The sequence below is a fragment of the Suillus paluster genome, assembly GCF_016628075.1.
Source record: "Suillus paluster strain FC165 chromosome Unknown EDB91scaffold_28, whole genome shotgun sequence".
Classification (NCBI taxonomy): Eukaryota; Fungi; Basidiomycota; class Agaricomycetes; order Boletales; family Suillaceae; genus Suillus; species Suillus paluster.
The window spans coordinates 98,453-126,369 of record NW_024537588.1 but is presented as its reverse complement, the minus strand read 5'-3'; the positions used below and the strand labels follow the sequence as shown (position 1 = coordinate 126,369).

Genomic DNA, 27,917 nt, shown 5'->3' with positions numbered 1-27,917 from the left:
ATTGGGCACGACTCGCACGCGAAATGTATTAGTAGAAATGATTCTCAAGTGTAACAAACTGAAATCGGACTGATAGGCGCTATTATTTGGGTCGGTCTAACTGGAAATGATACATATCCGCTTGAAGTCGGGGAGGTAGGTACCAATCATCTACGACACAGAGACGACGCAGACGCTTGAAACTCATGTGGGCTTGTTGATCTCTTGCTGCGTCTGACCCTTCTCGTTCCTGGCGTTTCCTGAGTAACAAATCGTCAGACGCACGGCCCGTGGTTTCTGTTGAATATCACCTACCAGTGGCTTGCTGAGTCTTATCGCCAGTCACGGCGCCGGCGACTGAGTCCTTGTAACCGGCGGCTCTGTCAATAACGCCCTCCGCGTATCCCTTGGCCTGGGCGGCGTTGTACTCGCCCTCCCCCTTAGCATGCTCCTCCTTGCCAGACTGTGACCAAGACTTCATCCCCGTCACGTCGCCGATCTAGAGAGGAAAGTCAGCAAAATGGCAGCATGGGGTATTGTACTCGTACTGTCTCCATAGCGGTACCCTTGAGAGAGTGGAATTGACCAGAAGTCTTGCTGGAGGACGACGCATTAGTTCTGGGCATCGAGAGAGCGGGCGAGCTGAACGCTTACCTGGGCTCTTGGGCAGACATGTTTAATATGAAAGTGATAGTGATAGTGCGTTGGTAGATAGAAGGTTGGAAGAAAGTTGATTGTAGGATGGGTCGTTCAAACGCGCCCTACTTATACTCCTCAGAGACGGGGTACAAAAAAGGAAAGTGTAGTCGTTGGCCTATGACGTTGGGAAGTGATGACATCATACGGTTTGGATGTGACGTCGAGACTGTGTGGCCATCGGATTCGTTCCCAATTCGGCGTTTCTTTGGCGTCCGGCGTGTACCTACAAGGTCAAGAACGAGTATGTCACCCTACATCAAGGAAGAGGATGCGCGGCTGTACATCAATGCTTCGCCTTGTCCTAGGTGTAAGAGCAGGCGGTTATTTGGTTTAGTAAGAAACCCTGGACAAAACTAAATCCTTCCAATTGTCGGACGCACGAACCTTGGAAGGACAGCCTCAAAGTTGCGAGTCTATTCTCACGTGTCTGTCCGAGTACAACAAGCGCCACCGAGTACTCCAAGTGGTGAAAAACGACACTCGTCTCCATCTCGCTTGCGACCGGAACCCATTTAGGCGCAGGCCATACGTCATGTGCATCGCAGAAGTCAGTTCCAATGGGTAGCGTTGAGCGATCATGGCAATTTCCAAAAGCGATAAAGATAGAAGTCGCACGCTGCATAGGTTAGCTTCCTGCAATGGTCAATATTAGCCCGAAGGTTGGAGCATAATTTATCATCGTCTTCCATTGCAGTCTGACGTGAACAAAATGAGGCAATGGCAGCGAAGACAAGCCGTGCACGCATACGCACATCCATTAATATTTTGTGATGGAGAAGAATAGGTAACGCCCTCATTCATACACGAGGATGAGCTGCATTGGCAGGCCACCATTTGATACATCGTTCGAAAGAATAACCACAGATGAAGATGGCTGTACAATGGAGCCCACCTGAGCATGACAAGTACCGAATTCATTCATGTGGAGCAAGGCAAGTCACGAGTCAAACACATCGTGCTACTATAAAGTCCCTGTTATAATAAGAGAGCTGTGATCATGAGAATCAATCGCAGGGCGTATCATACAGTGGACTCACAAACTACGATCCAAAGCCTATCACTCAAGTTTCTCAAGTTCCTCTAACCTCGATAGTACCACATCCTTGCTGGTTTCCTCAATCTCGCCAGCCAAAAATATCTCGTCTAAAATTGCGTACACCTTACATTCTTCCATTAGAAAGAATGCACGACAGGGATAGACAAAACCGCACTTTGTAGAAATTGAAGACAAGATCCAGCTCGCATACGTTGTCGAAGAATGAGTCTGAATCAATGCCAGCGAGTAAGCTCGGTCCCGTAGGGATGCAAATGAGTCTCCCACCAAGGATCTCGACAAAGAGGTGAATAGCCTCTAGGTATGCCAGCTCAGTTGTCGTTAGCATCAACGCACACGCAAAAGAATAGACCGGCATATCGCCTGTACACGATCTTGTAATTCTTGAACTGCTCAACGTCATAAGAAATAGAAAATGCGTGACACGTCATTCCGTCCTCACCTCAACAAAGTTCGACTGATGCTTCTGGTCGCGCGGAGCGACTAGTCTGTGCACCTCACCTCGGAGCCTGACCTGAATACATGTCAATGGCATAGAAGTTCACAATTGCGCCAATCGCACCTTCTCGTCGTCGTCGTACGGGACATACCACTTCGACAACCGTGTCTTCCCTTGACGGTTCTGAGCGCGATCATTTGAGCATGCAGTCTTTCATGCTGAATAGTGCACCTGCCTGCACGAGGATGAATCTAATCATGGTGGCTCATTAGCCTGGATGCACATTCTCGATCTTAGACTTTTGTTTACTTCAGAGGCTCTTGCCAAACAACACCGCTGAAAACCACGTGGCTTATGAAACTTGACCACACAATTCTGGTAGCCCATTCCCAAAAGTAACTACAAGCGCGTGTATGAAAAGATAACAAAAGAACCCGAGATGTATCGGAGAGGGTATATGGCACATCGCCCAACTTAATGCTGAGACATCTGCGCCAGATAATCCGAAAGCTAAGTTGCACAGTAAGCATTAGCCCCGCAAGGAGAGGGATAAGATACTGACTTTCAATGCACCGGTCCGAATGCTCTCCCCGACGTTCTGGACATCAGGATTCGCCATGACTCTTGATATGGCATCTCTCGCAGCAACTTCGAGATTCGAGAGACTGCCATCGCCCAACAACCCGCCATCTGAACTAGCACGCTCGAACTCATCTTCTTCTTCGCGGCCAAAGTATTGGTTAGAGGAGATAGATGTGGCGCCTTGGAAGTTTTGTAAACGAGATTGAGACTCGGAGACAAAAGTAGGGTCGTAATCCTTTCGGCCGAAGTACATGTCGGAGGAGATAGCTTTTTGGCTCCCAAACTTGTCTCGTGCAGTGGTTGGTGCGTCATCATTAGCAGGACTGTGCGATTATACAATGATCAATTCCATTGAGTCCTGGTTGAAATTGAGATATACCTTGATCGCGCAGTGGATGAAGGTGATGCAGTTGGAACTCCACCAAAGCCAAGCTTGCGGAAGCCCATACCCAGCCTCTCAAGATCTTGGCTGTTGCCCTTCTGCAAGTCAACTTTGCCCGGCATCGTGCTCGCTTGGATGGTATTATCGGCAGCCTTGACCTTCGCCTGTGATGCAGCCACCTTTTCTGCCTCTTTCTGCGCGCGCTCTTCCTCCTCCTCACGTTGTCTGTCATATCCAAGTTGTTTGATACGCTCAGATTCCTCTGCAGCTTTACGCTCCGCTTCTGCGAAATCTATAGGCGCGGCTGCTTTCTTTGCACCGAGGCCACCAAGCTTGGATTTCTTCTGGGATGTAGCGGTCGCCGATGAACCGATCGCAGAAGTGGATGATGTTAAACGCGTTGCGCCGAGCTTAGCGGCGCCATTTGTAGAGGTGCTAGAGTTCGATCGTATAGAACTAGACGTGGCTGTTCGAGAGACGGTCGAGCCGGTCGATGCTAGCCGCCCAATCATAGGGGGAGCTATGGGAGCTGAAGAAGGTGTTTTGGAGGTAGCGGGTTTTTCCCATGAAGAGAAGAAATCCTCCTCTGCCGGCGCAGCTTCAGCACTCGCAGGAGAGGCATCGACACCATCAACCACGATACGTGTAGGGAATCTAGGATAAACATTTAGACTAATTTCCGCACGGATGTCCTAACAACTCACTTTGCGATATCTTCCTTCACTCGTCTCGCAAGTTCTTCCTTGTATAGCTCAGCAGCACGAGACGAGTACTTCTTCTTAGTGTCTGAATCATTGAGAAGGGCCGTAGCGCCATGTCGCGTGAAAAACTCGGTCGCTGACGTGTTGCCGCCGACTTTCATGGTACGAAGCTGGTTTAGCTGCCAGCTGTCGAGATTCGTAGATCTGGCATACCGTTCCCGACGATCAGAACGCACGAGGACATTGGTTTTCATAAAAAGAACCACACACCGGACAAAAGTTATGTGAACGCCCATGTTCCGATGAACGCTAGAGCAGTCTAGGCAGATATAAACCCCAAATGTCACACTAGACCAGGTCGGATTCCGAGCCTGACAATCAAAGCACATCTGCAGTCTCGGAAGTGAGCAACTACGCCGGGTAGATTTAAACGAACTGACCTTGTTGCCTTTCTGCAATCTGAGCACTTTGAAGATCTGCTCTGATTCCGCCTTTGTAGGGTCCGCCATGGTTGCTTACACTAAGCTGATCAGTGAGCTTGTTCGTTGAGAAGTCGAGGCTTGTGAGTCGTATCAGGTGCTCTGGGGTCCCCTGGGCAATACTAGAGGTCCTCCACGTGACTACGACGCGTGGCACCCTATAACAATCAATTAATTATGGATGGCTTGATATACTGCGAATCATTTCTGATTGACTACAACTCCAGGACGTTCCAATACGTCATTGCTGCACATCGCATTGCGCACATATGCCTGCAGTGTTTTGTGAATCGTGATCTTTAACAGCATCCCACTCTCAAGCGTTAGATTACAAGTTATATCCATCCCTCAGCCAAATGTCAAGCTTCGTACTTGATCCCCTCGATCATTGCCTTCCACCCCCGGCAGAGGAACTAAGCCACCCAGAAAGTTCTCAGAACCAGGGAGATACCCACGTTAGTGGAATCGCCATTACTGGTATGTGCCATGTATGCTTCATTCAGCACATATTGACAGTTTTCCCCAAGCCATTCGCGCGACTGATCTCACACTTGGTCTCCAACGCATTCCCGTTGGCTTCCATGTCACAGTGAAGGCTGATGGTGTTGAATGGCAGACAAGCAACAAACCTGCACACATAAACCAGGCTGTCGTCCAATGGAACGAGCTCATACATCTGTAGGTTCAACGTCCTTCATCCCGTCTTTCCTGCAAATGTTGAGAAAGATCCTAGGCCATTCGAGCCATCTTCTAAAGTTCGTATCAGTGTGTATGCCCCGTTTGAATTGAGTCCCATGCTCGGTCATGGAGAACTCCTCCGCACATTTGAGGTCTCAGTTGGAGAATTACTGGATCGCAGTGAAAAGTCACATCGTTAGTAACTTCTGGTGTGAATGGCTCGTGACGGGTGTTGACGAGATAACCCAGCCATCCTATTTCAACCAAAAGCAGGGCAAGTTGTATCCTCGTGTACTTCCCTGTTCATGACGGTGGAGCGACGACGTTCTGATGAACACGAAGCCACAGTTCTTCGCCCCCTTACTACCGTAAGTGGTCAACGCATTCTGATATTCTGGTGGCCTGAGAGCTTGCAACGTGCAGCTCACGTCCAGCGATATGCAAACGCTAATACTACAGACGGATGTCGGACATCGTTTTCTCGCACGATACCGCATGACGCAGAACAGTAGGGATCTCGATCAATCCGTAACATACTTCGAACGCGCCTCTAATTCTCTGCCCTGATGAATCATCCCTACCACCCTGCGACACTGTCCAATCTAGCTACCGCGATGTTCGTCAGTTGCCAGGCTAATGGAACCTACCTCGGCCTTAACATCCCCATCTCCCTCTTTGAAGAAGCCCTTAATATACGCCCCACTGGTCATCCGGACCGACCCGTCACCCAGCTCCATCTTGCAATTGCTCTGCTGTCTCGCTTTGTGAAACGGGGATTTCAAGCGGATGCTGATGCAGCTGGAGAGTTGTTGAATGAAGTTCGCGATGCCTCCCTTGCCGACAGCCACATATACAGAGCAGCTCTACTTGCAATCGAGATCTCTGCTTTGGCCAGAAGCACTGATGCAGATACACCCACGGCGGAGGGGCCCATTCCATCCACGCTTCCGTGGTCCCCGAATGAACTTGCTCGTCGAACAGAGTTGTGTTTTCACACGGATGATCCCCATGCCGTGGATGAATTGATATCCCTTCATTATGATGCGCTAGGATACTACAGCACAGCACATGATCAGCGAGGGCAATTGATGTGCAATCTGGGTACATTGCTGTCCACTCGCTTCCAGCGTCGAGGCAATAGTCAAGACCTCGACGAGGCCGTTGCGCTTCTCAGGCAAGTGCTGGATTTACAGCCAGTCGGTCACCCAGATCGGGCTGGGACATTGTTTAGCCTTGCGACTAAAGTATACATCCGCTTCGAGCACCGAGGCAATGATTCAGACTTAGATGAGGCTATCCCACTTCACAGAGAGGCACTGGCTTTGCTCCCAGTTGGTCACCCAGATCGGTGCACATCATTAGATAACCTTGTGGCTGGACTCTCTGCCCGCTTCGAGCACCGGGGCAATGATCAAGACTTAGATGAGGCTCTGGTGCTTCAGAGAGAAGCGCTGGCTTTGCGCCCGGTCGGTCACCCATCTCGGTTTGAGTTATTGAATAACCTCGCTACTGTGCTCTCTACCCGCTTCCAGCACCGAGGCAATGACCAAGACTTGGATGAGGCTATCGTCCATCAGAGGGGAGCACTGGCTTTGTTTCCGGTCGGTCACCCACGTCGCTTCATGTCATTCCATAACCTTGCACATCAACTCTTCCTCCGCTACCAGCAGCGAGGCAACGACCAAGACTTGGATGAGGCTATCCCGCTTCAGAGGATGGCGCTGGCCTTGCTCCCGGTCGGTCACATATTTCAGTCCAGGTTATTAAATAACCTTGCAAATCAACTCTCCACCCGTTTCGAGCACCGAGGCAATGTCCAAGACTTGGGCGAGGCTCTCCCGCTTCAAAGGGAAGCGCTGGCCTTGCTCCCGGTCGGTCACCCACTTCGGTCCTCGTCATTAAATAACCTTGCAAGTCTACTCTCCATCCACTTCACGCACCGAGGCAATGTCCAAGACTTGGATGAGAGTATCGCGCTTCAGAGGGAAGCGCTGGCTTTGTTCGTGGTCGGTCACCCACTTCGGTCTGGGTCATTAAATAACCTCGCAGGTCGACTTTCCACCCGCTTCAAGCACCGAGGCAATGACCAAGACTTGGATGAGGCTATTGTGCTTGACAAGGAAGCGCTGGCTTTGCTCTCGGTGGGTCACCCACACCGGCCCATATCATTGGATAACCTTGCACATCACCTTTCCACCCGCTTCGAGCACCGAGGCAATGACCAAGACTTAGATGAGGCGATCCCACTTCACAGGGAAGCGCTAGCTTTGCTCTCGGTCGGCCACTCACGTCGCTCCATATCATTAAATCACCTTGCAAATCAACTCTCTACCCGTTTCAAGCACCGAGCCAATGACCAAGATTTAGACGAGGCTCTCCTGCTTCAGAGGGAAGCGCTGGCTTTGTGCCCGGTTGGCCATGCAGATCGGTGTGGGTTATTGAATAACCTTTCAAGTCTGCTCTGCACCCGCTTTGAGCGCCGAGGCAATGACCAAGACTTGGATGAGGCTATCCCACTTCACAGGGAAGCGCTGGCGTTGCGCCCGGTCGGTCACCCAGATCGGTCTGGGTCATTGAATAACCTTGCAGCTCAACTCACCACCCGCTTCGAGCACCGAGGCAATGACCTAGACTTGGATGAGGCTATCGCGCTTCACAGAGAAGCGCTGAGTTTACGGCCGGTTGGTCACCCAGACCGATGCCATTCGTTGCGCAACCTTTCCATTGTACTCTCCACCCGCTTCGAGCACCGAGGCAATAACAAAGACCTTAACGAGTCATTAGAAAATATCCGCTGTGCATTGACTCTGTTGACGCAACATGATCCCCGTCACTTAATCGTCCATTGGTCACTAGCTGACGTCTATCTGCTGTTCCATCGATCAGGACTTGACAGCACTGGCGAACTTCAAGGCGAAGATACTGATAGTCTGAATGCCGCCATGCGTCATCTCGAGGCAGCATCAAATGTTGTCTCTGGAGGTTTTCTACTTCGCCTGCGTGCAAGTCTATACTGGCTTCACCATGCTAATCAACATACACATTGCACGGAACTGGAGGCTTATGCAACTTCTATACAACTTTTGGACACTTACATGTCTGCCACCGCTTCGGTGACATCTCGCCATGATACTATGAAGGTCTTCCCACGCACGCTTGCGGTTGATGCCGCATCATGTGCTCTTCGTCGTGGTGATGTGTGCCGCGCTGTAGAGTTGCTGGAACAAGGCAGGACTCTCATTTGGACCCAGATGGCACGACTCCACACGCCTCTTGACAGCCTCAAGGAACGTGGCGATCATGCAGAAGCTTTGATGAAGAAATTCCGAGACCTTAGCTCCCTCCTTGATAAATCTGCTGTGAATCATCCAGAAGGGACCCCAAGAGTCGACGTAGAAGCAGAAGATGCCCGCTACAGACATATAATGAAGAACTGGAATAAATCCGTGGAAGGTATTCGGAAGTTCGAGGGGTTTGATCGCTTCCTACTTCCCCCCTTGTGCTCGGATCTCCAAGTTGCAGCTCGTGACGGACCTATCATCGTGCTCGTTGCAAGCAAGTCGTCTTGCGATGCCATCATTATCCCGCACGAGCAGCCTCCGATTAGCATTCGACTTCCTACCAGTTTAGAATATCTCGTGCGATTGGTGAACGTACTCCGCGAGACAGTTGAAACGGAGGTCGGTCCCAAAGGGACCCAACCAGGGCTGATAAAAGCTTTGCGGGATTTGTGGGAGTATGTAGTCCGCCCTGTCGTTGAAATCCTGGGTAGATTTGCACGACGAGGTTCCCGAATATGGTGGTGCCAAACTACTATATTCAATTTCTTGCCGTTGCACGCTGCTGGAGAATACAAGCGCGGTGGAAAGTCCCTTTCGCAGCTATATGTTTCTTCATATACCCCATCCCTTACCGCACTGATCAGAGCTCGCAAACGCAATGACGGATTCCCGTCCATCTCTTTTGCTGCCATTGGTCAGAACCACCCTCCAGGACATTCACATCCTTTGGAAGCTGTCGAGCCTGAGCTGGAATTAGTGCACAGTCTTCTACCACCTCCCCCAATAGTTTTCTTCACCAAGGTTACGAGCACTGAATCGATAAAATCGAGAGTCTTGCATACATTGCAGGATAATCACTGGCTCCATTTTGCGTGTCACGGGACACAAAATCTCGAAGAACCCTTCAAGTCGGCCTTTCTCATGCGTGACCAACCGCTTTCACTCCTCGATATCACACAGACATATCTGTCTCGGCATGAATTCGCATTCTTGTCCGCCTGTGAGACCGCAGTCGGCGATTCTACAACACCCGACGAAGTGATACACCTGGCGGCAGGCCTACAATTTGTTGGGGTGAAGAGCGTCATTGGGACATTATGGAGGGTAATGATGCTACTGTGCGACGCATGGTGGAAGAATTCTACAAGAACTTTTGCGGGGATAGCACAATGGATTCAAAAAGAGCTGCCCGAGCACTGCACCGAGCGGTCCAGTCCTTAGCTTGTGACACGGACATACCCTTGGACCAGCGCATCGTGTTCGTGCATATTGGTGTATGATCAATTTCGTGCGTCATCCTATCTTGGTGATCAATGCACTCTTGAGACCATCTGACGACTTCGCGTGTAGCATCCAGCCGCAGCCTGTGGCCTTGGTATGCTGTACAAAAATTATCCCTGAGCCTGCAATACAATGGTTGACTACTGATGCTAGACTGGTGTACCTATAATTGGTTCCATAGTCTTGCAGCTGTCACCAAAATCTGATCAGTGATGCACTTATTCCGCCCCATCAGTTTGCGAGCTTGACTATCGGCGTTAAACACGTCCAAGTCCAAACGTAGCACCCTATCTCGTGACACAGCAGGAACTGCATTCCCCAAGCGCGTGGATCCTGAATATTGAATATGACCAGCTCACCCCACCATACCCTCACCGACTCCCGTCCAGTACATGCGATCCAAATAAAACCTTGCGCCTATGAAGCAGGGTCACCGGTCTCCCTCGCACTGTTCAAATTCCACTCCACTCACGACGCCGAACAAGCAAGCTAAGCGCCTTCAGCAGTGCGGCTCGCAGTTGACACGTCAGATAGAGGAATGAGCATGAGACCGTCAGAGCTATGTAGGCGCCGGTCGACATGCCACAGATGGAGGTGCATGCGTGTAGCAAGGATCGCGAGGATGATGAGCTGGAAACTGGATTTTGTAGTGAGGGGGGTTGTTGTTAGTATGAAAGTGCAGTATGATTTGAAGGCGCGCACTCTTGCAACATGGCATTGTAAGCGTACTGAGCGTAAGGAATGTCAACGGCTCAGCTTCAGAGAGGAGGGCAGTGCACTCACATGGAGTAACAGCGACATGAGAACATTTGCAGCCGAGAAAACTTTCGGGACGAGAATGAGCCTCGATGAGCATGGAAAAACCGTGCGTGTGCTGACTCACATAGACCGCATGCATAGTAGAATATGTTATGCTTCAGCAGGACGTCGTACAGAAGGTTATTGGCGGTCCGCCAGCTCTGTATAGCGCGTACGAGCGTAAGGGATATGAGCCCTGGGAAGAACGTGGGTCAGCGGGCGTCTGTATATATTTATGCCCCCGGCAACATACCTAGTTCGAGGGTGAACAAGAGAACAAATGGTATGAAGAGCTCAACGCTCCCCGAGGACTGGTAGCAGCCTGTGATGCCTGGGATCGGGCTGACCATAACTGTGAAAGTGAAGAGGGTGACACTGTGAGGGGTGATGGAACAAGGAGAAGTTGAGAGCGCGTACATGGTGCGTTGGCAGTAGTGGCAAATAGAACGCCGACGGATGCTACGATGACAGCCTGATTGATGCATCTACCACAAGCTTAGGGTGCGGTGAGGGCATGGGACTCACGAAAAACGCGGTCAGCATGGCTCCGAGCACGATTTTGTTGTTATTCCACAGTGCATATGTTCTAATGATGAAAAAGCCTAGATGAATCGGATCAGGTACGGACATTTGTCAGGGGGAAGGAGAGATACATTCAGAGCAAATGACTGATATTAGGCTGAAACCTGTAAGAGGGAAAGGAAGCACTCGGTAAGGACGTGCATGCATGTATGCATCATGCACGTACATGAGCAAATATTGTTCCACGTTTGGCATTTCTTGCGAAATCATGAGGTAAGCGTCGTTTATCAGTCAGTAAGTCCACCACGCGTTCACGTACATTAGGGTTCTCGTTGGGGACAAAGTTCACTGAAATACGACCATCGATTCCTCAGCTGATGAGCGGTGTGTACTGGAAGCGAACGCACAGTATAGATGTCCCGCGAAAAGGAGAAAAGGATGTATATCGCGTAACGATATAAAGGCCTTTTACCTTGGTCCAGCGCGATCGAAGCAGGAACCCCAACTTGGAATAATATGTTATCATCAAATATAAAAAAAGAAGCTTATCCTGAATAAATGCCTTACCTCCTGGTGAAGTGAACAAGCATAATCATAGGTCTGGACAAGCGAGTTCAATAGCAGCAGGAAACACATCGGAACAAGCCCACCCAAAATGTAGCTGCCGAAGCTGAGCCGCGTTAGGACAAGGAAGAACTGATTCAAATGACACGCACTGTATATGTACTGGTGGCACACGAATCATCTATTGTTATCAAAGGCCCTCTTGTCCACAAGAAAGAGACGCACCGTGTAAGTCTGCAGACTCCTTGCCGCTGTCACAGCGTCAGCCGAGTACACTGTCTGCATTCAGTGGGGGAGCAGAAAAGTTCGCGCGCTAGGCATGTAGCCTTACCTCTTATAAATGGGCTAGGAACCGAACAAGATGAGGGCGCAACAATAGCACCAATTCCAGGCTGGAGCTGAAGCGCTTGAGTCTTTGTCATGAGACCACGAGACGCAGCCGCTCATAATCTGGAAGGATGTGACGTAAATACAGATCCGAGAGTTCATGGTGGGGCGCCGCCCGTCTGTCATGAACTTCGCGCCTTGATGGCGGTGATAGAACGCTCCACTGGGACGATGCGCCCGAAGATTATTCCGAATTTCATTTGATTCGGAGGGCATGCCAAGCCAAATAAGTACCTGCGATGGATATCACATGGTCTCACGTGCAACAAATCAAAACTGATACAACCAAACAGTGTATTTGACGTAGTTCCGGACCATTCGCAATCAAGGAACTCGATGGTTTGCACAGGGACGATTATATACGTCCACGGAGGGTCTTATTATGTCCTATGCAAGTTCAAGATATCTTTCCACTGCAAGGCCCGATCAATGCATGGAGTGAAAAGTACAGTATGCATCGCTTACCTTCCCAGTTCGTCACGGCTGCATTCCAGAGTCTCACTTCATGCTGCCTCGTTGCCCCGAAGTGGTCAACAAAATCATCTCCAAATACTTCGCGTGCAACACTGGTAGGTCTCATCATTGCTTCTGTCGCTTCCTCTAATGAACAAGGAAGCATAACAACCTAGTCACAAATAGTTAGTGACGCAATGCCGCACCATCATCTGCCGGCTCACCTCCTTCTTCCTGGCCGGGTCGCTCTGGTAAGTGGAGATGGGAGGTATCGTAAGCTTGAGTTGTTTGGCAATACCCCGCATGCCCAGCTGGAAAATGGCACTCAAGGCAAAGTAGGGATTCATGTCCGCACCGGGCACGCGAACTTCAAGCCTTGTTGCAGATGGCGGAACGGACGGCGGCGAGATTATGCGGACGGAAGCCGCACGAGAATCGTACCCGTATGTGACTGCATTAGGAGCCCAGAAAGCTTCACCGGCCACAAGACGTTTGTAGCCATTGATTGTAGGGACAAGCTCCCAGGTGTTCAGATGGGAATCAAATTGATGAGAGTGGGGCACTTACCATAGGCATCACTGCATCATTAAATGAGCGTTAACATACACGTATCAATGGAACATGAATCATACCATCAGGAAGGCCATCCAACACACCGGCCAAAAAATACTCCCCGATTTGACTTAGGTATCTTGTGTCCTCGAACGCTGCAGTAGCTCGTCCGCGATCACGGTCCACATCTGAAAGTGAAAACACATTGCGACCTTCTTCATCTTTAAGTGAAACATGTATATGGCTGAGCTAATGTCAGATGAGGCTTAGACGCAAAATGAGATAGCGATGCATACCCGCTGCAACCTGGTAGCTGAAGGAATATTTCCTTGAGATTCTATAACATTCCACTAAAATACAACTCACATTCCCCCATGGCTTCGCCATAAAACTGGGGAGGACTCCATGCTTGAGTCCTACGCTCTTTGCCAAGAACTTGTACAGGATAGCATTGTCAGCCATTCTCACAGCCGATGTATAGGCGAGCGCAGTCTCGAGGACGCCGGGACCCGTTTCGGTGTCTGCACAGGAGTCAGCTTTCATCGCTGTTAGAATGGATAAATCATCGTACGATGCCCTTCAATGTCTATGCCAAACTTCAGACTCTCGTCGAACAGCGCATGAAAGTATTCTTGGTTCAGCTGAGTGCGTAGTAAGCTATATCCATGCACTGTAGTGATCTTTCATCAGATATTAAGCAACAGACGGGTGCTTTTGCTTACTTCCTGGGGTTAGTGGCTGCAACTGAGTGAACTGTTTTTGAGCCGCCGATTCTGGAGTTTCTGGACAAGATATTTTGAATTATATTCCGAGATGCGAACTTTCACGGAACGCACCTTTGAAGTTGAAGTACTAAAAAGCCTCACTAATATTCAGAGCCCTGCATGGCAATTTGAAACCGCTCACCTCGAACTCCACACCAGCAATGCATGTCATGCCATCAGCAGCCACATTGTCAACGACTTTGCGCAGAACGCCTCTAGGATCCGCACAGATGGGCACTGAAGTCGTCGGATCAAAGAATGAGACAAGGAAAAAGGGTACGTTGTTCTCCCAAGGTATGCGACGATACGTCGATAAGTCTATCGAAGCCACCATGTCGCGGTAACCATTCTGTCTATTTGATATGGCCAGTTCCCGAGGGTAGACTGTATCGTGCATGTCCCAGCCACTGTAACATAACTTGTGTCATGAAAGCGAATCGGAGGTGTAATGGGACGTACAAAATCACGCTGCAGAAGCCAAACCCTTCGGAGGTAACTGCACCTAGAAACTTGTCTTTGGACTGCGGGGAACAAATCAAATATCGATGAGGATGGGCTCGACAAAAAAAACCTACCATGAACTTTCCTCTGAGGACACCATCCACTTGAGACGGAAATCAGCAACTGACTCATTCAACTGTCAGAAGGTAGGGGTGCACCATCGATGCCTGTGGAGAAACGAAAGTGGCTATGAACATCGAGTGATCACATCTTGCAACCGAACCGACCTGCAACTTTAACCTTGAAATCATCGCGAAGTAGTCGCTTGAGGTCGTCAATCGACTTTGGAGCACCTAGAGTGGCACTTGTGGTCGCCATATCTATCTGAGAGGTTGAGGTGACTAGTCGTTCAGGTTCCGTTTCTAACATTCCAACTTGAAAGTCTGCTGGACGAGTCTAAGCGGCCAGTTGCAACCTGGCCGATTATCGGCACATGCTCTAAAGAGGAAGATTTTGACCAATCCAGATTGAATCCGGACGACTCGGAGTTTGTTCACGTTCATGGAGGAGACACCGTACACTTTTCGACAAACACTGCAAACACCTGCACCGATTTCATGTCTGGCCAAAGGATCGTCGGACCATTTCTTTGCGGGCTCAGGTACGGGTTACCATCAGATGTCATGGCATGTCATGTAGACTCCTCTGTACAGATGATGGTTCGGTTCGCGTATATCTTCAAGAGAATTTGAAGGTCGTGAAGGCTATCAGAGGTATGGGAGAAGTATCGTCTGTTGTGTGCATGCCGCACAATGCAGGTGGCCTCGGGGACATATGGGTCGCGTCCGATCATTATGTACGTCTCCACGAGTGTGATACTGCTTGTGTCTGATGAACTTCACCTTGTATAGGCTCTACGTTTTACTATGGATACGGAGAAGATGATCCTTGCGAAAGCTGACGCGACCTTGACTGTTGGAGCTTGGTGCTGACAATGACGACGTGCTGAACGAGGTAGAGGGGATAACATCATTATTTATGTTTCTGACTGATCATGACTAGCCAGCTCTCGCTCAATCGAAAAAACTAATCAATTGGCATTTTGTCTGGACTCTGGTACAGTCGGCGTCATCGATCTTTCTACCAAAAAAGTAACCCGCATGAGGACGAGTCATGACAATGTCTGTATCGTTCTTTGTTCAGGTGTATGCATTGCTCATGGTGATGCAGATCTGTGGAACTGTAAAGTTCATTCCCGATCGTCCAAGTGAACTTGTCAGCGGCGGCTACGATTCTAGTCTGCTGCATTACGACTTTCACCAAAGGACCGTATTGTCACGGTTTGATTTAGGTAGGTCGACCTTCGGCGATGGTGTGCGTTGGTTGTCACTCATCTCTAACGTTCCTATGTCAGGGACATCTCCTCCATCTTCGGGGGTTTCAATGTCTCCGCCGTTCATATTGTCCTCTGCCATTTCCCCATCTGGGATCTTGGCTGCGGGAACTGCTGATGGACGGGTATGGATTGGCACAGGCGGAGAGAAAATATCAGGGGCCACATCTGGCACGTCTGTTAAAAAGAAACGACGAAAATGGGAAGGATTGAAGCAAGATGAAACCTTCACGGCTGACGTTGGGAATGGCCCTATCGCTGCTCTGTATGTGTCTCTACTGTACCGCGCCATGCGAGTTCACCAAACCAATTTCCAGGACATTCCTCGGACCTCGAACACTTTTGACATCCACATTAATGGGAAGAGTCGCGCTCCATGAAATTCGTGCCTCGACTGCGGATGGAAAGTTAGATATGATTCTGAAGTGGACTAAAGCAACGACTGGAGTGAACAAGGTTAATGCGATTATTTCTACAGGGGGTTTGGTTATTATTGGTGGTCTGAATGGGAGTGGAGGAGGTGTAATAGAGGTTTGGGAGAAAGGGAGTTCTAGTGATGCTATGAGTATGAGTACATGAAAGTCTTCCTTCGATTGATGTAGTTATAACACAGCTGTAGTGCGAGGGGGTAGGTATGCTCATGATTAATAACGTTGGATGGACCATGGCTCTTGTGCTCCAGCTTCATCGTCTTCATCGTCTGCCTCTGTCTTTCCTTTCTCTTTCTCGAGCCTTATCTCACCTTCGCCGACCTTCATCCTCGCTATGTAAACAGCTGCTCTCGCCTTGTCAGCATCAGCCCTCTTCTGTGCCGTCACCTCCTCAAGTTCTCAGTGCACAGTGTAATGGATTCCATTCGCGAACCCAAGGAAGCGTCACGTGCGCGCGCGCGCAGATTCCACACGTCACGCGTCTACAATTGCAACTTCCATCATTGTGCCCTTGATTGAGCGGCTTCAGGATACGTCAGAAGACGAGAAGTACTACAGTTGTATTGGTGGCCAAGACGCCGGATGAACCGTATGGTGTAGAAGGTGCACAAGGTAAACCAGGCAAAGGAAGTTCCGAGCTCGGTGGTTAATTCTCCGGCAGCTGATAGGGACCGTCAAACAATTCGTAACTCCGTGCTCAGTCACCTCAGTGAGTTCGAAACTAAACCTGGTAGCGCTGAGGTCTTCTCTGTGAGCTGATGATAGTAAAATCACGACACCCTTCGTACGTCCAACATATATGTCATGATGCCGGTCATCTGCTTTAATCCGTCAGATATCCTGTCTAGCTTCTGTATCTGGGTCAGGTGCCTGCCTGAGATTCGACTACGGGCATGGTACCAGTGCGACCGCAGATTTGGTACATATCGCAATGTTGACAGGTTTCTTGAGCCAATCGCCATGCAGCAACTGGCTTGTTTCGTGAGTTCGGGGAGGTCTAGCAATTCAGGTGTTCATATCGTACGTCAGTCCTTTGCGTAACTTAAGGTTGTTCTTTGTTCTCTGACTTGTTTCTCCAATAGTACCACGCTCTTCTCTAACCATTGGCACAGAATGGAATTCTTGATCATAAACCTAATTCTGCTATTATCGCGCCCACCAATGGCCACGGGCGCGCTACGTGCAGCCCATAACAAGCCCATTGCACGAGTAAGATCGAGGCAGTTCTCTTCGTTGATCAAGTCTCGTACGATGCCGAGTCTTTGAGCTGCTTGTGCTCACCCCTGTTTTTTCCGGAGTTCGTTACGATGTTGCGTTGGCATCTTCTCGAGAGCAGCGCTTATTTTGGAACACAAAAGCCTGCTAATTTTCTAGTATTATCCCCCAGAGCTTCCACTTCGACTCTCATGTCGTTAATGTCAGGACACATCGAGTGATCTTACTCCCATGTGCTCGGTTTCTTGTTACAGAGCCTCACGATGTCGAAACCAATTCTTGCCCTCGGATCCGCCTTTATGGCCTCGGTCGTCGGCGAGAATAATGCTCAATGGCGCACTTACGTGCACATGACAACCGCAGTCACGACCTCGCCTTGACCGATGCAAACTCTGTCTCGTACTCGGATGGCAGTTTGACCATGGGAGCGACCCCTAGCCTCACCTTCACTGTTGCAGCTGTTGCCTGGGGCGACCTCGCTGAGGCAAGTGTGTCTCTGCATGCATACTCCGGGCGGATTCTCAGATACGGGTGTACTATTTTACGAACAAGTCCACAGTGCAAACTTCTTTACTCTAGCAAAGGGTAGGAGGTTGGAGCGAATCTGGGCGATGTGGTAGAAGACAGCGTCAGCCTGTACGCGCAACTGGGACGGATCTGGCTGAGCTCAGGGCTGGGTACCAGTTCCCGGCCAATCCAGAGACTATTACTGAGTCGTACTGGATTCCCAATGAGGAGATGTGGGGGACGCGCGTGTATCCGAGTGAGATGGACTGCATTATTCAAGGGTACAGCCAAGAATTTTGTAGGTATATACCGTACCGGTAGGGTCATTAGCTATATGTGTGGTGTAGATCTCTCGTTGTACTTCTCGGAGTCACTTTTCATGTCAGTGCAGGTCACTGCTTGTAACCAAGCTGATCAGTATCAAAACACAGAAGACCGTATTCTTAACATATAAATGTAAAGATCATGATAAACACTCGCTGAGGCTAATCCAGCTTTTGGTACTTGTAAATCTGTGTAGAAACTCATCCATATCTGATTCTGATTCCTCGGCATTGGTCTGCCCGTCTGCTGCTAACCTCGATTGTCGTCGTCTGTTGTAGGCGTCCACGTCAAGCACGTCGAAACAGTCCGACACCAGATCCCAAATACGTGAGTCAATGTCCGAGGTTCGGTATTCCGAAAAATGACCCAAAAAATAGTACTTCTCCTTGCTACATGTCACGGCGCCTGTAGTTGCCCATGCATCGAAAGGGCGAGTCCCTGGTGGTAGGAGAACTCCCTTTCTGTAACGCAAACAAACCCAGACGAGAACCCACATGAAGGACTCCAGGTCATGACGATACTAGGTGTTCAACTTCGCCTCGTTGACCCGCTGGGGTGAGAAGTTCGAGCGCCATGAACGGCACTGTGCCCGTGCGCTCGTTGCCCAGACGACCCTTTGTAGTCGCCAACGATGCTAGATCAAAGTCATTTAAGACGCCCATAAGGACACCTTCGTCGGTCTTGTAAAACATCATGTTGGGAGGGCTGACGTCCCGGTGATGGACTCCTCCCTTCCAGAGAGCAAGATGGCCTGCATATTGTCAAGGTGAATCCACATAAATGAAACGAGTCACATACATAAGATGCATTGACGCCACACGTTGAAAAATTCTTCGCCTTCGAGGTCTGTGATGGGCAGGAACCTGCGGAATACGAGGATGTAGAGTACGCGACTGCCCTTGGTCGGTTCTGCAATGCCGAGGGCCTTCCGGACTGCGGATGTGGGATTCTTGAATTCGTGGTGCCAAAGTAAGTGAGGAACATGCCCTTCCACGGTCTTTTCCTTCTTGGCGATCTCTTCAACCACTTTTAAGATGTCCGGCTCGCTAGTCCGTTGCTCCTCTCCCCAGAAGATCTTGGCCACCATCCCGTCTTTCTGGACCTCAGGGTATTCATTAGCGAGATATTCACTAGTGACAGGGATCACGTTTGTGGCGCGTCCTTTCAGTCCGTAGTGATTGACTCTTGCTTCGTCGCTGGTGTGAAGCAGAAGATCCACGTCTCCAAATTTGAACGCGTGAGAATTTCCTTCGTCGACTTCTCTGAACTTCGTGTTTCGACCCCAAGTCGCCGAGGTCGAATCGTTGCAACGCATATAACAGCACCATGAATCGTGGGAGATCGTCAGTTGAAGTTGATGCCCGAGCATTGAATAATTCCCTGCCGATCATAATACCAGACCCAGACAATGTCATCTGCAAAATCCATGGTAAGAGTGCGGACATCGGACAGATCAAAAAATAAACCGACCGACGACAATAAGATTGAGGATATGTTTGACTGCAACGTTTGCTGCAAACATTTCGGCAGCGTATAGTCCTGTCTGGACAGTCACATCTAGCTTGGAGTCCGTCTCGCCAACCTTGGCTCGCTTGCCAGAGGACTGCAAAGGTTCCTCTGCCTTGCGCTTGGAGCTGGAGTTGCTGGTCGTAGGCTGGGAATTCGCAGCAAGACGTCCTGACCGGCGCGTAGCTGGGCTGATTTAGTTTAATCTCTGCAAGTCGAATTGATTACTTACGTGGGGCAGCGGCCACAGGTCGTTTTGCTTGGGTTTGCGAAGCGCTTGACACTGCAGGACCGTCAGTTGCACCAGTCTCCACTCGCAGATATTCTGGCTTTGTAGCGATATATTCCTTCACTTTATACGCAGAGCGGGGCTCAGGAAGTATTTTTTTCTTTCTCTTGAACTCGACCACAGCTAGCGCATCTTTCCAAAGGAGTTGCTCTGCCGGCTTTCTCGGTGCATTCTCGACACTATGCTCCCCGTCCCCCATTAACTTATGGTCAGCTGGGAAGGCATTGAGTGAGCTTTGCAAAGGAAGGATGACTACATCGGGCTTTCGTCTCGCTGTCGTGTTCTGGTGGGACTGGGTCATATTCTTATCATTCTTCTGAAAGATAATTTGTGGCTCGCGCGAAGCACCACGCATTCCGTCGACCTTGACATCCTCAAGAAAAGCCAGCGCGATGTTGGTGGCTTTGACGAAAGGCTCGTAGAAGTCTTCTTCGACTCCTTTCAACACACTTGCAATCGTTATGAGCGCGTGACGACACCCGATGAGCGAAAGAGTACTCACTATGTGTCGAGGGCGTCCTTGATGCCGGAAGAATGTAGATAACCATCGGGTTTTTTACCAGCGGCCCCATTGCATACCGGTAGAACGGCCTTGAGACACCTTCCCAGGAGGTCGGGCTGTTCAGTCTCGGCATCGAGAGAAACGCGCTGCAGGAGGACTTGCAGCATCGCATCTACACGGCACGGCTCAGCTCGCTCGATGTCATGCTGAACCCATGGGCGGATTTTTTCGATCCTGCATGAACGATACTAAGGTTCCACTTAAATACAACAAGAAAGAATCTCACTCGACACCGACCAGGCCAATGTGTTCACTGACAGTAGCAGCACCGCGGCTGTTTGGGGTGGTTTTCATTGAGCTAGTAGCATCATGAGCTGGTACATTGGGACGCGGCGGAGTAGATGATGAGCTTGGCTGGCCCGGTTGTGCGTCACCAGGTGACATGACGAGTCTGTTCGTATAGCTACTGAAGTGGGAAAGGCGGAAAGAATTAAGAAACAACGACTGAGTCTGCTTCCCTTATATCTGGTCGGCCAGTGTGGCGTGGCGGAGCATCGATCTAGATTTTTGATGTGGCTCAATCAAGGGCACAATGATGGAAGTTGCAATTGTGGACGCGTGACGTGTGGAATCTACGCGCGCGCGCACGTGACGCTTCCTTGGGTTCGCGAATGGAATCCATTACACGGCATCAGTAAACCGGTGAGACTTAGATATTAGGATATTAGTAGATTTTGTAGTATTTTGTAAGCCCAATGCTTCTTTCCTGTACATTACGATACAAAGTAATATATATCGTCATGTATAGGAAAGAGCATTTCAGCGTACAAAATATGGGAATATCGGTGGCTCATCGGTTTACTGATGGCCGCCACTGTGCAGAGTCCAGACCTGTGAAGTGACTTCGCGATGCCACTACATAGTATATAGGATCCTGTAACCTGTTTGTTCATACATCACCCAATCTCGACTCCCTTTCTCGCAAACCTATATTACACCTCCTTCGTTCTCACTCAGACAACCTGTAATGACCAAACTCCCTGCGGTGTAGTATGTACTTAGGGCCTTCAAATGATTCCATTGGTGATGGCTCCGAGTTGGTTGTATGGGTTGAAGGCGCCAGACACGCTCTAGAAATTGCAGGGGATCGTATCCCTTGTTAGTCCCCCTAACCAGACCTGTAGAACAGTTCCAAGAAGGAAGAAAGTCGTTCTCGGTTCAACTACGAAGGTAGATCCGCCTACGGCCGAGAAACCAATTCAATGTGGCTCGAGCTTCTTGTTTGCTGCTGATTTTCGTCATCGTATCAGCGTCAACTCTCGTCATCGTATAGCATTGCAATCACCAAAAGGCTAGAGCCGTCTAGCCGAAGCTGGTGATCCTGTACGGGGACCGACTCCTCAAATGCATTTGCTTGCCAGAGAGTCATCTACAACACAGATAGCGTTAGCTATGGACGGCCTAGATGAATCAAGCTCGTTTAGATGGCCACCTGCTTCTCCAGAGAGTACATATTCAGCGGCCGCAAATTCTTGAGCCCCCGACTTGCCAAAACGTCTATGAGGTGGCACAGGTTTGATGCCGGGTCTATCCATCACCTAGTTGTGACCCCCAACTGCCATGGATGAATCCAACACCACACCACCCATTCAAGGTGTGCATTTCTGAACATGAAACTATTGAATATGGGTGAATGCTATAAACCTGTATCACGCACCTGTGCCGATTGTGTGGTGGGCCAATCGACTGCAATTGATTTTTTTCGTGATCCGCTGTCTGCTCCAAATGCTTGCCAATGGACAGCCAAGCTTATGCACGGCGTCTTGGAAGCTCTCAGGCTTAACTGCGCACTGCGCTGATAAGCGCTTGGCTGGGAAGAGGGGAACCTGTGAATAGCACTGCCACACAATTTGTGAACTGCTTTCCACAGCAGAAGTTTATATTTTGGATAGACTACGCAGGACTACGCTAACTCTTTGTTGAAAGGCTCTTATATTTTCTAGGGGATCATTTGTCTAGACGCGATGTCAAGGTATCCTGAGGTACGTCTATCGCCATTGCCGTGGTTTTGCGGCGTCTGATGGTGAATAGGTCGATGAAGCACAGCGGGGACGCTACAATGATGGCTACAACGCCCACCCGTCTCAGACACCCAATCCTTATGAACAACAACCATATGACCCGTACGACCAACAACACTTTGATACCCAATATGAACACCAGCCGTACGATCCGAACCAGCAATATCACCTCCCGGACCCATTCCTTACCCCGCAAGTACAATCAAACCCATTTCCTCCATCACCATCGCAAGATTTGTACCAACACAACAACCTTCACTGCAACCACAGTCAGACTTCCTCACACCGCATGCCCGCTATATTAGTCCTGTCGACAACTCGCAGCCCATTACACGTCCGCAGTCGCAGTTCGGTCTGGATTATGAGATGGTAGACCGTGAGGATTTGGGTGATATGCCACTGTTGCAACGAAACGGTCCCTATGCATCAGGACCCATGCCTGGAGGCTATCAGGAGGCTATTGATGATCGCTCGGAGACTAACATTCGCTACGGACGCATACCACAACGCGTACCTCGGCGGTACAAGACCATCAAGAAGGTTGAGTGAGTGTTATTTGCTTGATCTTCTTTTCTTTCCCCCTCACAGCGCACAGACTTTTTCACGGTAACTTTGTCCTCGACTCCGCAGTACCAACAAAACTGCTGGATATGTGCGCTTTGCGTAACGAACGCGAGTTTACCCACATGCGGTACTCCGCCGCCACCTGCGATCCAAATGACTTCAAGGACTCTGGATTCACCCTCCGCCAAGTGCACTACGATCCTCCCCGGAGAACTGAGCTTTTCATTGTCATGACAATGTACAACGAAGACGAGGAGCTATTCTGTCGTTCAATGCATGGTGTCATCAAGAATATCGCTCATTTGTGCAAACGAGATCGGAGTAAAACGTGGGGGAAAGACGGCTGGAAAAAGGTTGTAGTCTGTATTGTTAGTGATGGGCGACAGAAGATCAATTCTCGGACGCTGAGTGTCATTGCTACCATGGGAGCATACCAAGACGGCATTGCAAAGGTGCGCTTTAATTCTGGCAAATAGTCTTGTCGTTGATCATAGAGAAGAACATCGTCAATGGAAAACCTGTTGCAGCACACATATACGAGTATACTACGCAAAGTGCGTCTTCCACTTATATGTCTGTATTAAATCCTAACACCATCACAGTATCCGTATCCCCTTCAATGAAAATTGAAGGCGCCGAGAAGGGTGTCGTCCCCGTACAGATCATCTTCTGCCTGAAGGAGAAGAACCAAAAGAAGATCAACTCCCATCGCTGGTTCTTCAATGCCTTCGGTCCAATACTGCAGCCCAACGTGTGCGTTTTGCTTGACGTCGGTACTATGCCCGGTCCCACCTCAATATACCACCTTTGGAAAGCCTTCGACATCAATTCGAACGTCGGTGGCGCATGCGGCGAAATCGTCGCTCTGAAGGGCAAGTACGGGCAGTTCCTAATCAACCCACTAGTAGCGGCACAGAATTTCGAATATAAGATGTCGAATATCCTGGATAAGCCACTAGAGAGTGTGTTCGGGTACATCACTGTGCTGCCTGGTGCCTTTAGCGCATACAGGTACATTGCCCTACAGAACGACCAAATGGGGGAGGGACCACTGCAGAAGTACTTTTTAGGTGAAAAGATGCATGGTGCAGGTGCAGATATCTTCACTGCAAACATGTATCTTGCCGAGGATCGGGTGAGTGTCGAGTCGAATGAGATGATGTCTTGGCTGACGCTTGTGCAGATATTATGTTGGGAGCTGGTCTCCAAACGTGGGGGATCGTGGATTCTGCACTATGTCAAGTCTGCCTACGCCGTGACTGATGTTCCGGACCAGGTCAGTTTCAGTAGTCAAGTCCTGGTGTGATACTGACTGACCCTTTTTCACAGGTTCCCGAGTTAATTTCACAAAGACGTCGCTGGCTTAACGGCTCTTTCTTTGCCGCCATACACTCTACCGTTCATTTCCACTACCTCTATCGTTCCTCACATTCATTCATGCGCAAGTTCTGGATTCACATAGAGATGGTCTATCAACTGTACAACCTCGTTTTTTCCTGGTTTGCCCTAGTAAGCCCCCTTCTCTTTCCTTCTCTCCACCGCCAGAATGACACTCATTAGGGCAACTACTACATCGCCTTCATCATCCTCTCCCAAGCGCTCGAATCCTACGTCCCTCAAATCCACATCCTTAACCTTATACTCAACTACTTCTATCTCGGGCTGCTCATCATGTGCTTCCTTCTCTCGCTCGGCAACCGGCCGCAAGGCGCAAAATGGGGGTACACCCTCGCCTTCATCGGGTTTGGCGTCGTCACGATTTATATGACAGTCTCAGCGTTCTTGCTTGCATACAAAGGCATCGAGAGCGTCGCACAAAGCGAAGGACGGGCGATCCAGGCGAGCGACTTGTTCTCGAATTCGATCTTTAGAGATGTTGTGCTCTCGATAGCGGCCACCCTGGGGCTGTATATCGTCTCCTCGCTGATCTTCGTGGGTCATCGTTCACTTTTTATCTTCCTCACTGTGTATTGATGATCATCCAAGTTTGAGCCGTGGCATATGATTACTTCCTTCGTCCAATATCTGCTCATGGCGCCGTCTTATATTGCTGTCTTGAACGTCTACGCAGTACGTCCCTCTTCCTCGTTACACCTCCCAGTCGCTCACAAAAACCCAGTTTGCGAACGTGCATGATGTTTCATGGGGTACGAAGGGCGATAACAAAGTCTCTACTGATCTCGGTGTCGTCAGCGCGGGCAAGGGCGACAATAAGAATGAAGTCGAGGTAGCAGTACCTACGGCTGAGACAGACATCAACGCAGCATATGAGGATGCTATAGTCGTTTTGTCCTCGAAACCACCCAAGGCGGAGTCTAAGCCCGATCCGGCGACGCAGCAAGAAGACTATTATAAGACATTCAGGACGAATGTATTGTTGGTGTGGACTTTGAGTAATGTGAGTGATCGGTGAATTGGCTCGTATGGGAGCTGACTTGAGCATGTTTTTAGGCTCTGTTGGCTGCTGCTGTAACGTGAGTTTTTCAAGAGATCATAGATGTTGCCACCAGCGCTTACCCTTTTTATCGCAGAACGGCGACGAGTGGGACCGGAAGTGCAGCTGTGAACGGGTACATGGCGTTCATCCTGTTCTCGGTGGCCGGACTTGCGTGTACGTCAGAATTTTCTCACATTCACATGATCGCTAGTACTGATGCCTTTCATTTTATTCCATAGTCATTCGTTTCCTCGGGTCGACGACATACATGCTCGTGCGCTTGTTTGCAGGGGAGTGATTCAGATGCATATCTCGAAGCTCGGATATGATACGGACTTGTATGAAGATGGTAATATGTCGTTGATATTGTTATGCTTTGTGTTCCTGCCTCGTGTTGATTTGTTGTAGTACTCTCCCTTTGAACTTTTTTTGAGTACCTGATACCGTCGCTTCGTGATCGTTCTTCGGTGCATTTGTCTGTTATCTGGGCAGAAGTACCAACATGATCTTTAGTCGGACTATTTATTAGGGGTTATTTGATATGAGCTTGTCAGCTTCGTTGCCCCACTGGGCCCCCACTAGAAGGAAGACGGTCGTTTATTCAACGGGCTGGTCACCAGTATAAGTTGCCCCAGCGGTACACTACATTGCTTAGTACTCTTCCGAGTCATCCGAGTCATTAGATTCATCCGTGACGATACACTATATCATGTACATTGGGGTTGATTTCCTGTTGTCATAATAGGTGCATTCAAATTTTCAACCATACAAATTTCCTATTGATTACCCTTACAACTCCTTCTGTAATAGATGCGAGAACGCAAGACAAGACGTTCAAGAAGACATGATGATATTGATGAAAGAGTTTCCCTATCCGTTGACGTACGTTATAACATTCACCGTCACGGTAGTTCCCTTCGCGCTCTTTCTTTCGGACCTCAGCCAGTTGCTTCCATAGCATCTCGCCCCTAGCGCTATCTGAGTAATACTCGGGCTGGATCTTCATGCCTCTGTCTCCAGGCGCAAGATCCATGACGACATCGTACCACCTCTTGTAGTTGTGGACGCCGAGCGTCACGAGGAACTCCTCCCCGGCGCCATTTCTGAAGCGCAACGCACCAGACGTGCCGCTGCCGCCTGTGATGAGCGTCTCCGTGGGTCCTATGTTGGACCACGTCCCGCCGTTGGCGTGGAGCCACACGGCTTTCTCGACGACCGTGAAACCGGGTTTACAGGTAGTGTCGTCGGTTATTCTGATTGTGATGGTGTAAGTCATTGTTTCTGTATTAAGGTGATGTCAGACAAGTTGATTGGCAGATTCTAGGTTGGTTTTTCGCTAACCTGATTATAATGATGGGTGAACTGGGGGAAATGGTGTGCAATGCTGGTCCTTTACACGTCGAGCGTTGCTCGGTTACTCGGGCTGTCTGTCTTACAGTTTACCGAGGTACTATGTCAAGTCTTGTGGCCTTTGGCTATTTCGGCTATCTTATGGGATCTATCATGTTCATAATTGGGGCATCGGATGGTGAGTTCAGTGTTTCGAGTTCTATTATCGTGTCTCGGTGCTTCTGCGCTTTCCCAACCCTCGACCACAACTTGTTCGTGGGTGACTCGCTTTCGAGTCTGATCTTTGCCATTAGGTATTCTCGGGCGGTCTCATGGCGCAGTATTTCTACTCGGCTTTAGGTTTTCTTGGAATTTTGAAGCCCACTAGGCGTCTCTCTTCTTCCGGGAGGGTAGTATCGTTCAACGTAGCTTTGAACTAGGTCTTCAGTTTGTTATGTTTCATGGGGATTGACTTTTTAGCGGTTTTCCTGCAGAGTATGATGACGTTATCCTTGACGACCTTGCGTATCACTTGCGAGTTGTTTTCCTCAGTGCGATGTTTAATTGCGTCAGCGATCTTACGGTACATTTTTCTTCGGAGTTTAACGATGTCAATATGGCGTGTACCTGCCATCACCGTGGACAGTGGAACCGGCTCAGGGGGCCAGTTCATCAGAGAATAGGAACTGAGTATAACTGACATGCCACCCCGACAGAATACCTCACTCGTGCTGTATCGCAGTCGCCTTGAATGTTACCGGTATCCGATCCCGCACAGCCAGCGATATTCACCTAGTGTGACGTGTCGTTTTCCATATGAACATAAACAATTTTGTGAGTTCCTTCTCGATTGTGCCCGCCACAACTCAATGATTGACTACGTCTTGACATACTAGTAGTACATTCAATTTCCAATCATACAGAATTTTCGTAAGTACAACTCCTTCGGTATCGCAGCGTTTACACGAGATATTCAACAAGTAGTAATGTCGATGTGGACGACGAAGGAGTTTCCCACCTCCTTGACGTACTTAACTTCCACCGAAGTTCCCTTCGCGCTCTTCCTTTGGATGTCAGCCAGTTGCTTCCACAGCATCTGGTTCCTGGGGCTGGAGTCCATGTAGTACTCGGGCTGTATTTTCATGCCCGTTTCTCCGGCCCCCAGGTCAGTGACGACGTCGCACCACCTCTTATAATTATGGACGCCGAGCGTCACGAGGAACTCCTCCCCGGCGCCATTTCTGAAGCGGAGCGCACCAGACGTGCCGCTGTCGCCCATGACGAGCGTCTCGATAGAGTCCAT

The 27,917-nt window shown here is 49.6% G+C and overlaps 11 protein-coding genes across 11 annotated transcripts; 3 read left to right on the top strand and 8 right to left on the bottom strand.

Moving 5' to 3' along the window:
• Positions 1-60: 60 nt before the first annotated feature.
• Positions 61-766, bottom strand: EDB91DRAFT_1135018 (uncharacterized protein). The gene is made up of 4 exons (XM_041318797.1): positions 634-766; positions 528-576; positions 295-478; positions 61-239 (listed from the first exon to the last, which is right to left on the bottom strand). Exons 1-4 carry the CDS (start codon positions 651-653, stop codon positions 184-186), a joined length of 309 nt encoding a protein of 102 aa, XP_041176821.1. The 5' UTR covers positions 654-766; the 3' UTR covers positions 61-183.
• A 976-nt stretch (positions 767-1,742) lies between these two features.
• EDB91DRAFT_1135011 (AP complex, mu/sigma subunit) lies at positions 1,743-2,482 on the bottom strand (the record flags this gene model as incomplete). The annotated part of the gene is made up of 6 exons (XM_041318796.1): positions 2,407-2,482; positions 2,295-2,354; positions 2,175-2,246; positions 2,065-2,121; positions 2,000-2,042; positions 1,743-1,837 (listed from the first exon to the last, which is right to left on the bottom strand). Coding segments are annotated over exons 1-5 (256 nt in total), but the record flags the coding sequence as incomplete, so codon positions are not given.
• EDB91DRAFT_1135009 (uncharacterized protein) lies at positions 2,483-4,403 on the bottom strand. Its single transcript, XM_041318795.1, has 6 exons — positions 4,277-4,403; positions 4,107-4,225; positions 3,840-4,040; positions 3,133-3,789; positions 2,734-3,076; positions 2,483-2,681 (listed from the first exon to the last, which is right to left on the bottom strand). The coding sequence occupies exons 1-6, from the start codon at positions 4,343-4,345 to the stop codon at positions 2,646-2,648; spliced, it is 1,425 nt and encodes a 474-aa protein (XP_041176819.1). The 5' UTR covers positions 4,346-4,403; the 3' UTR covers positions 2,483-2,645.
• A 716-nt stretch (positions 4,404-5,119) lies between these two features.
• Positions 5,120-9,495, top strand: EDB91DRAFT_1223336 (CHAT domain-containing protein; the record flags this gene model as incomplete). Its single annotated transcript, XM_041320934.1, has 3 exons — positions 5,120-5,188; positions 5,243-5,361; positions 5,417-9,495. The coding sequence occupies exon 3, from the start codon at positions 5,560-5,562 to the stop codon at positions 9,493-9,495; it is 3,936 nt and encodes a 1,311-aa protein (XP_041176818.1). The 5' UTR covers positions 5,120-5,188; positions 5,243-5,361; positions 5,417-5,559.
• Positions 9,496-9,769: 274 nt separating this feature from the next.
• Positions 9,770-11,191, bottom strand: EDB91DRAFT_382292 (uncharacterized protein). Its single transcript, XM_041327062.1, has 7 exons — positions 10,879-11,191; positions 10,771-10,825; positions 10,607-10,705; positions 10,439-10,549; positions 10,339-10,379; positions 10,258-10,283; positions 9,770-10,192 (listed from the first exon to the last, which is right to left on the bottom strand). The coding sequence occupies exons 1-7, from the start codon at positions 10,981-10,983 to the stop codon at positions 10,045-10,047; spliced, it is 585 nt and encodes a 194-aa protein (XP_041176817.1). The 5' UTR covers positions 10,984-11,191; the 3' UTR covers positions 9,770-10,044.
• Positions 11,103-12,034, bottom strand: EDB91DRAFT_381959 (uncharacterized protein). Its single transcript, XM_041327061.1, has 7 exons — positions 11,771-12,034; positions 11,665-11,714; positions 11,592-11,601; positions 11,526-11,545; positions 11,443-11,475; positions 11,283-11,380; positions 11,103-11,223 (listed from the first exon to the last, which is right to left on the bottom strand). Exons 1-7 carry the CDS (start codon positions 11,859-11,861, stop codon positions 11,196-11,198), a joined length of 330 nt encoding a protein of 109 aa, XP_041176816.1. The 5' UTR covers positions 11,862-12,034; the 3' UTR covers positions 11,103-11,195.
• Positions 12,035-12,213: 179 nt separating this feature from the next.
• On the bottom strand, positions 12,214-14,414 carry EDB91DRAFT_1053940 (glutamine synthetase guanido kinase; the record flags this gene model as incomplete). The annotated part of the gene is made up of 13 exons (XM_041313792.1): positions 12,214-12,239; positions 12,292-12,451; positions 12,504-12,797; positions 12,901-13,075; positions 13,128-13,144; positions 13,198-13,352; positions 13,403-13,501; positions 13,554-13,613; positions 13,668-13,683; positions 13,738-14,002; positions 14,055-14,116; positions 14,171-14,199; positions 14,324-14,414. 13 exons carry the CDS (start codon positions 14,412-14,414, stop codon positions 12,214-12,216), a joined length of 1,449 nt encoding a protein of 482 aa, XP_041176815.1.
• A 55-nt stretch (positions 14,415-14,469) lies between these two features.
• EDB91DRAFT_1134975 (WD40-repeat-containing domain protein) lies at positions 14,470-16,343 on the top strand. The gene is made up of 6 exons (XM_041318794.1): positions 14,470-14,892; positions 14,948-15,021; positions 15,103-15,217; positions 15,267-15,387; positions 15,451-15,694; positions 15,747-16,343. Exons 1-6 carry the CDS (start codon positions 14,725-14,727, stop codon positions 16,006-16,008), a joined length of 984 nt encoding a protein of 327 aa, XP_041176814.1. The 5' UTR covers positions 14,470-14,724; the 3' UTR covers positions 16,009-16,343.
• Positions 16,344-18,415: 2,072 nt separating this feature from the next.
• Positions 18,416-20,647, bottom strand: EDB91DRAFT_1248752 (uncharacterized protein; the record flags this gene model as incomplete). Its single annotated transcript, XM_041322975.1, has 6 exons — positions 18,416-18,657; positions 18,705-19,286; positions 19,377-19,598; positions 19,645-20,150; positions 20,204-20,437; positions 20,490-20,647. The coding sequence occupies 6 exons, from the start codon at positions 20,645-20,647 to the stop codon at positions 18,416-18,418; spliced, it is 1,944 nt and encodes a 647-aa protein (XP_041176813.1).
• A 1,580-nt stretch (positions 20,648-22,227) lies between these two features.
• On the top strand, positions 22,228-25,875 carry EDB91DRAFT_1284257 (glycosyltransferase family 2 protein; the record flags this gene model as incomplete). Its single annotated transcript, XM_041324772.1, has 13 exons — positions 22,228-22,245; positions 22,295-22,521; positions 22,590-22,829; positions 22,880-23,300; positions 23,348-23,402; positions 23,451-23,983; positions 24,032-24,124; positions 24,178-24,357; positions 24,409-24,780; positions 24,835-24,918; positions 24,968-25,246; positions 25,339-25,459; positions 25,525-25,875. 13 exons carry the CDS (start codon positions 22,228-22,230, stop codon positions 25,581-25,583), a joined length of 2,682 nt encoding a protein of 893 aa, XP_041176812.1. The 3' UTR covers positions 25,584-25,875.
• A 199-nt stretch (positions 25,876-26,074) lies between these two features.
• Positions 26,075-27,917, bottom strand: EDB91DRAFT_1248750 (Cytolysin/lectin; the record flags this gene model as incomplete). Its single annotated transcript, XM_041322974.1, has 3 exons — positions 26,075-26,086; positions 26,172-26,538; positions 27,646-27,917. The coding sequence occupies 3 exons, from the start codon at positions 27,915-27,917 to the stop codon at positions 26,075-26,077; spliced, it is 651 nt and encodes a 216-aa protein (XP_041176811.1).